General features: G+C 44.6%; 2 protein-coding genes across 2 annotated transcripts; one reads left to right on the forward strand and one right to left on the reverse strand.

Annotated features, from left to right (window-relative positions):
* The first annotated feature begins 1254 nt into the window (after positions 1–1254).
* LOC119306366 lies at positions 1255–2184 on the forward strand. The gene is made up of 2 exons (XM_037582604.1): positions 1255–1721; positions 1830–2184. Exon 1 carries the CDS (start codon positions 1386–1388, stop codon positions 1719–1721), a length of 336 nt encoding a protein of 111 aa, XP_037438501.1. The 5' UTR covers positions 1255–1385; the 3' UTR covers positions 1830–2184.
* A 282-nt stretch (positions 2185–2466) lies between these two features.
* Positions 2467–6895, reverse strand: LOC119312133 (25.3 kDa vesicle transport protein). The gene is made up of 6 exons (XM_037587868.1): positions 6757–6895; positions 5246–5491; positions 4368–4528; positions 4099–4245; positions 3637–3713; positions 2467–2919 (listed from the first exon to the last, which is right to left on the reverse strand). Exons 2-6 carry the CDS (start codon positions 5431–5433, stop codon positions 2836–2838), a joined length of 657 nt encoding a protein of 218 aa, XP_037443765.1. The 5' UTR covers positions 5434–5491; positions 6757–6895; the 3' UTR covers positions 2467–2835.
* Positions 6896–7706: the final 811 nt, after the last annotated feature.

Below are 7706 nucleotides of genomic sequence, written 5' to 3' on the forward strand. Positions count from 1 at the left end.
TTTGACCATAAGCGTTGTAGTTTTAATGGTTGTCGCATTTGAACAAAGTTACAAGGTTTTCTCAAAAGAAAAAAGGACTAGTTCCATTAGTGGTTAGTTGTCTGATCTTTAGTCTCACCGTGTTTGGAAGGTGTAGTGAAAGAAATTACACCCAATAATTGCAGGCAACAAGAGGACGAGATGGTCGGCGCTTCACCATTCACCGAACACCAATAATCACTCGTGCAAATTTCATTTGGACTTTGCAATAAATGGAAGGAACCTCATCAATAATTGGGAAAGATTTAGAGGTCTTGCCCTCATAGAACCGATCTTTCGGATCTGTTGACTTCTTGTTAGTGCACCTCGGTGCTTTTGCTGGTATGGTTTTTTCTTTAGAACTGGAATATTTCCTTGGCACTACGGCGAAGATTGTGATTCGACGGTCGACACTTCCAAGGGATCATGACCAACACAAGTCCATTCATTGCTCGATACTTCCCATCTCTTTAGGCCTCCTTTGGTTTGTAGAAATCTTATAGGAATTTTATAGGATAGGATTTTCAAAGGAAATATCCTATGAAGTCCTTTGGTTTGTAGGAATCTTGTATGAATTTTAAAGGATAGGACTTCCAAATGAAAAAATCCTATAAGTCCTTTGGTTTGTAGGAATGGATTCATATTCCTATGTAAGATAGGAATCAATGCTTCATATTTCAAAGAAAAAAAACATTAGGCTAGACTCAATGGAAAAAATCATATCCTATATGCATCAAATGGCATTGTCTTTCTCTATAGGAATTGAGATGCATGTCATATCACTTCCTATGATTTTCCTATTCCTATCCTATGAATCAAAAAACGCCTTAGATGGGCAAGCCAAGGAGCTCACCTGAAATCTCTATCGGTAGTCAGGTTCATGCAAATGTACGAGCGGTAACGTCGCCACTCCAGTCTAATTGCAGTATCTTAGTTGAAGCCTTGGTAGAATTTCATCTATCAAAAAGTTGTTACCACGTAGAAGACGTATCCGAAAGATTTCATTGCAATTTTTAGTTTTAGAACAGTTACTTCGTCTACTTTTTTGAATATTTGATCATAACCATTGTACCCGCAATGGCTGTCGCCTTTTAATAAAGTTATCAGGGTCTTCTAAAATAAAAGGACCTATTCCACCCTTCGCTTGCAGGAAACGGAAAGAATCCCGTCGATAATGGGGAAGGATTTGGTGTCCGTGCGTCGTCGCTGTCAGGCAAAGCACGCCAAGCCCGCAAGTGAAAAGAGGGGGGGGGGGCGTCCACCCTTCGCTTCCCCGCACCCACCCCAACCAAAGCCCACTTCTTTGCCCCCACTTGGGCTTCTTCTCCTTCCCCGCGAGGCGACCGACGACGCGGAGGAGTCGTAGGATGTGCGAGGGGCGGCGCCCCGGGCACGCGACCCGGCCGCCGTGGGCGCTGGCGGCGGAGCTGCGGCGGAGGGAGGCCGCGGCGGACGCGCGGCTGGCGGCGGCGCGGGCGCGGCTGGCCGAGGCGCTGGCGGAGCTGGAGCGGGCCCGGGCGCGCGCCGCCGAGCTGCAGCGCCGCCTGGAGGAGAACTACGGCAAGCGGCGCCGGCTCAAGCGGGTGGTGGCCGCCACCCGCTCCCGGATCCACGAGACCCGCGCGCTCCTCCAGGACCGCCAGGACCCGCCGCCGCCGCAGCAGCAGCAGCAGCTCCCCGCCGAATCCGATCCCACCTCCTAGGTAGGCCTGGCCCTCTCCTCGATTAAGCCCTCGTCGTGATCAAGCCGATTGATCGAAGCGTAAACAGTACTTATCTGACATCGTCCTCTCCTCTTGATTCGTCTGCAGGGAGTCGCGGCCGGGTGACGTGACGTCCTGCTCCGAAGACCCGATCGGATCGGCAGACTGCTGGCCTACACAGCTACTGATTTCATTCCCCTTTCTTCTTGTTTTTTCGCATCGGAGGAAGCTAGCTAGTAGGAGTAGTAGCCTGGTAGCTAGTCTCTGCAATATACGGGCGGGACGAATGTCCCATGGAACATCAATCAATCAGAAAAAGGCTTCATGTCATTCGCATCGCATACAGTGACTGAAATGAATCGGAAGTTAGCACCCGGCAGGGACTCACTCTGTAATACAGTACTAGTAATAATCATGTCTTCAGTGACTGGAGCATACATGTGCCAAAATCTTCAGCTCCTGTCGTATCAAACATACGAGTATATGCTACCGTCACGAAACCCTGCTATGTCGTTCATTTGGTCACGCTGAAAGCAGCTGGCCGTGATGCCTGCATTGCTTTTAGACGAGTTGCCTGCGATTGCAAGGAAAGAATCCGGCTCATCGGACGCAACTCTCACCAATGACTGGCGTAATAGCTTTCCCTGCCACTGCCGTCGCAGGCCGGGCTCAATAATCTTCTCATACCCAAAGGTATAGAGAAGATCATGCTAAGATGACTTTCATCGTTGCACACAAGAAAGAATGCTGTCGAACATGGCATATTGTGCAGTCAAGGGCGGGAGCGACGGAGTACTGTATAGTTTCATCAGCCTGAATTCTTACATGAGTTGACACAACAAAATATAAATCGATCCCGATATCGAAAACTCGACTCTACAGAGCTCTTGTATGTACGGTTCCCAGGGTTCACAAAATCAAGTCCGCCATATGGTCTATACTACAACCAACGAATTCGTTCACTTGAATAGCTGCTTGTAAGGAGGTGTAAAGGTAGCTTCAAATTACTCGCTTGAACGGGCAGATACGGGATACAAGTCATTGAAGCATCGCTTGATCCAGAATTTCTTTCTCCAGTGTTATAACACAGGCCGGCCTTCCTTGTTTAGTGGAATCACCATATCTTGTTCTTGGCCCAGAACAGTATTATTACAACCCCAATCACAATGGCAACAGGAGCATACTTCCGAATGAAGGCCTGAAACCAATAAGCAGCACAGTTCACATAAAAGTCAAAACACTACACATAATACATGATGCAAATTCTTTTAGAAATACGCAGATCGTGATGTAAATTGGGGACTATATACAAATGTGGATAACTAAGCTAATAAAGTATCACCTCCATTCCCAATTATAAGATGTTTTGGATATTTCAATATAGACTATACATACAGCCTGAAATGAGTGAACAAACACACTAGAACACATCTATATACATCTGATTCAGGAAAAGTTAGAACATATTATTAATTCGAAAAGGAGGGAGTAATCATTAAGACTTCCATCAAGCACACAAAGTCTTCACAGGCACTGCAACTGCAAATGCTTGCCTTCTAAAAATTTATCAGATTTACCTAGGTAGTAAGAATCGACAAACGCCATTTTGCTAACCACAGTGTATGCCTGTGAATTATCAACCTAATAACAACAGATGTGTCGGAAGCATATAAACTTACTTTAGTCAAACAAAAATTAGAAAGTATTTTTCATCCATGGAACATACATTTCTTTGAGATGCTTCAAGGGCAAAACTCAAGCTAATGAAATTTATAATTATGTCAAGGTATTCAACAAAAAATGAAAAAAAAAATGACATTCCTGACTACGATGGAGAAAATGCTCAAATACATTTTTAGTTTTGAACTAACAAATGTATATTCAAAACAGCATATTCATTCAGCACATAGATTACCTGGCGATTAAGATCCTTGGCTTTATCAGCATAGATTCTCGTGTCAGATGTCAACCTACTTGACATTTCACTAACCTCTGCAAAAATAGAAACACGGAATAGTAAATATTTACTTGCCAATTTCAAACCTTCCAATGCACAGGAATGAGGTGAAAAGGATATGCGAAGCATCTTGTAAAACGCAAAAAAATACAGAGTGCACCAGAAGTAAAGCTAAGGAAATAATAGTATAAGACAAGTAGTAAATTAACGCCTATTGGAAGGATAACTCCTACTCCCTCCGTCCAATAATATAAGAGCGTTTTCAACACTAGTGTAGTGTCAAAAACGCTCTTATATTATAGGACGGAGGGAGTAGATGATAAATTTGATGTAATTAATCCATGATACAAACATCTACCCATTTCTCATGGCAGGGAGAGTAAATGAAGCCGTACAAGCAAGAGAGATTTCCAGACTTACGATCTAGCTTTTCACCGACACCAAGAACTTCTTGAACATTGCGAGTCATGATTTGATGCACCTCATAGAGCTCATCGTTCAATTTCGCAATGTTCCTCTGGGTTCTGGTATCCAAATACAGTTTCTTAGTCTTCTGTATGTATGTATCTAAATAGAAAGAAACATAGGTTATGAACCAGTAGAACTTGAGACTGAGAGGGTGAGTGAGAACTTTGAGAGGGTGAATGAAAATGATGCTTGCAAGTGAAGTAGAGATTTAAAAATCATACCGAACTTGATGAAAGCGTAAGGCCTTGCAGCAGTTTCAATTTGACTTCCATTGACTCTCTCGAATTCATTTTTCAGATCTTCCAAGTACTGGAATGCAAGTTTCTTTGGATAAGAACGGTCGCACATTGTTAGATAGCATACTCGACCTTCAATGATGTAACTGCATATCTGAATTAAGGTGGAACAAGTACATACCACAACAAATGTAAAAAAATCAACACATGCTAAAATATATATATATATATATATATATATATATATATATAATATCAGAGAAGCCTCTAATAAAAAAAACTAGCAAAGGTAGATGACCTTGCACACAAATAGCAAGAACAGTATGACTAGTATACCAGAAATATCAAGACCGGGTACCATATACTACCTCCGTCCGGGATTTTAAGGCCGTAGAGCAACGAAGCGCTGTCCGGTTTCCTAAGGCCTGTTGCTATTCCCTACGTATCTGTCGATAGAATTAATTGGAGAGGCTGCATCCTGATTGGGCATGGGCCACGCATGCGGTGGTGAGCTGTGGCTGCATGCATGCAGGCTAGCGGATTGGCAATGCGATTAATCTTCCTAGCAAGTTAACTGGCCAGATTTAAAGCTGAAAACTTCTTATGAGGTGCCTTGGTCCGGGAGATTTGGTCTTTAGGCCCAATATACCCGTACGGAGGTAGTAGGTGTCTCTGCTTGTTTAAATGTACTCCATGATTAGTCAAAAAATGTTGACTTCTCTGTCAACAAAACAATACAGATACTGGCTAGCGAAAGCATGCAGATGCAGAGTATCTATGTATCTGAATATATAATATAATGTCATTGCATGTTTAAATATAATACCTAGGATCAAGCATCTTCCCCGAATTGAAAAGGATACTGGAAAAAGTATGATCCGGTCTCAATTGACATCCGTGAGGCTTCATGTTGCCCCTTTGACAAGTTCTTGAAAAGAAGTTTAGCTTGCTGCTTGTAGAAATCAGAATCCTTCTGATCCCGCCCGTCATCCAGCCCTTCTGCCAGCGGAAGGCCATCAGTGACGCGCGCTATCATTGTCAGCTTCACCATTTTGCGAAGAACACCAGAAACCACTACAAACTATATAGTTGATAGCCAATAAAGGCACCTGCAAGGCAAAGCAGCGAATGAGTGCTTCAGTCGTAGTCCAGCTTCAACTTTTGATTTGATACATTTAGCACAGCACATACCAAAATTTCTAGTAAATTAATAAACAAAAGTGTGACCAACAATCAAGTAATCCATGTCATTTTACAGTAGCAATCCTAATGGAACAACTTGTTCATTGTTCAAATTCACACAAGCAAATCACTAGCAAGGTGCTTCTAACTTGACTAACAAGTATTTAATGACAACTAAAAATGGCATTGGTCATAATGCATATACAAGAAATTCAAATATCCTTTGGTTTAAATTCTACAAAGCTTGCAACAGAATGCCAGACATATTCATATAACTAACAAAACTGACAAATGCAATCCATTTGTGTATCCCTAAGAAAATCCAACGCATGCTGAATTACTTAGTTGACAACACATATTTCATTAGTTACATAATTTTAGAAGGTGCAGACGGAACATTACCAAGCTAAATTACTCAGTTCACGTACAACACATATTCATTAGTAACATTAACATGAATTTAAAAACTGAAGGCGCAACACCATTACATAAGAGCCATACAGAGAGAAAGAACCATGCATAAACCCACTCCTGCTCTGAGCACCCAAAGCATTAGATACGGCCGATGACATGGACCTATCATATGATGAACTGTGCAAATGATCCACAATCCCCATGCATAAATGCACAACTGGCAGACTGCCAATCTGTTCAACACACAGCTCCACGTGCCGATCTATTTTCAACATGGTAACTCAGTACAACTGTCCTGCATAAATCTACATCACAACAACAATACAAATAATACCCAACACCTCCTATCACTCAACCAAGCAGAAGGGAGGTAAAAGGAGACTACAATCCACCAGCCCACGTAGTAGCTCGAGGATAGCTAGCTTGCCCGCCCAACCAAGTTCAGCAGCAGGCACAATTTCTCCTCGAGCATCGATTCGAGTCACTGCCAGCAAACTGCTAAACCAGAGCGTGCGATTAAACCACTACGATTGGGATAAGAAACGTCGTGATCCCCCGTAATTGGGCGCGAGCCCGATCCACCCACCCGGCTTCGTCGCCAGCCAAGCAACGAACCATCCTAGGAGCAACCGGTAGATCGAACCCCAGGGTTCCGGAGGGGACGAGGCGACGCGATCCCGCCAGATCTGTCGGACGGATCTGGACGTGCTAGATCAGAGGCCGGCACGAGACGCGTGGGCCAGGAGTAGAGGGGAGGGGAGGGGAAGAAGTGGCGTACGGTGGGTAGAGAGCGCGGCAGCTGGAGACGCGGCGGCCGTCGCCGGGGAAGTAGATCGCCGGAGGGAGAGTCTGGCGGGGCTGCTGGCTCTGCTTCGCGTGTCGGTTGGGAGATTGGCCGGGGCGGGGGCGGAGGGGGATACGAGTATACGACGGGTGTCCGAACCAGAATGTTCTTTTTTCCTTTGGAAAAACTCTGGACCTGTGCACGGGCATGGGCTCGCCGTGCACGTACAGCCTAACTTTTCGAGGCCCATCAACGGCCAGGTAAGCCCAGTACATTTCGAGGCCCATGTTCTCTAGCCTACTTTTTTCCCATCGAAGCTCCATTCTGATTTGGCGAGAGCCGGCCGCCGACTCCAGGCCATGGCGAAGCCCTAAACCGCAGACCTCGCCGGCGGCGGGCTTCTTGATCAGCCGCCTAAGGACTCATGCAGCTGTGAGGACCGCAGAAACTCAGACTCGTCCAAGGAGGTCCTCTTCAAGGTTCACGCCATGGCAGGGCCCTTTGCGACCCCAGCGTAGGTCAAGCCGCCGGGCGAGGGGTGCCCGCCGGCCGCGAATGCTATGCCTCGCTTATAAGCGAGACTAGCATCCGTCTCGCATGAAACTTCCCTGCAGCACGCACGCGTACGGGCCGGCCCAATAGCGTGTTACTCGTTCGTTCGTTCATTGGTATGTCGATTCGGTTTTTTGGGGATTTTTCCTTTTTGTGTTTTTCTTTAGTCTTTTGTTTGGTTTTATTATTTCTTTTTCGGTTTTCGTTTGGTCCCTTTGATTCGTTATTATACTTCATTTTTTTCTTGTGTTTTCTTTGTTTCTTTATGGTTTTCCTTAGTTTTTCTTTTCGCTCCAATTTTCCTTCTTTTTTGGTATTTTGTTTCTTACTTACTTTTCAACATTTTCTTCTATTTTCTTTCTTTCTTTATCAGTATTCACTATTTTCCATTC

This window comes from Triticum dicoccoides, chromosome 5B, assembly GCF_002162155.2.
Source record: "Triticum dicoccoides isolate Atlit2015 ecotype Zavitan chromosome 5B, WEW_v2.0, whole genome shotgun sequence".
Taxonomy (NCBI): domain Eukaryota; kingdom Viridiplantae; phylum Streptophyta; class Magnoliopsida; order Poales; family Poaceae; genus Triticum; species Triticum dicoccoides.

Bases quoted from the DNA above. Each gene is read 5' to 3' on its own strand.
- LOC119306366 (XM_037582604.1), top strand. From the start codon at position 1,386: ATGTGCGAGGGGCGGCGCCCCGGGCACGCGACCCGGCCGCCGTGGGCG.
- LOC119312133 (XM_037587868.1), bottom strand. From the start codon at position 5,433: ATGGTGAAGCTGACAATGATAGCGCGCGTCACTGATGGCCTTCCGCTG. The intron at 4,529-5,245 runs GTATCCTTTTCA...TCAGATATGCAG, and splicing joins ACCGGATCATACTTTTTCCA to TTACATCATTGAAGGTCGAG. The intron at 2,920-3,636 runs GTAATCTATGTG...TATTGGTTTCAG, and splicing joins CCAAGGATCTTAATCGCCAG to GCCTTCATTCGGAAGTATGC.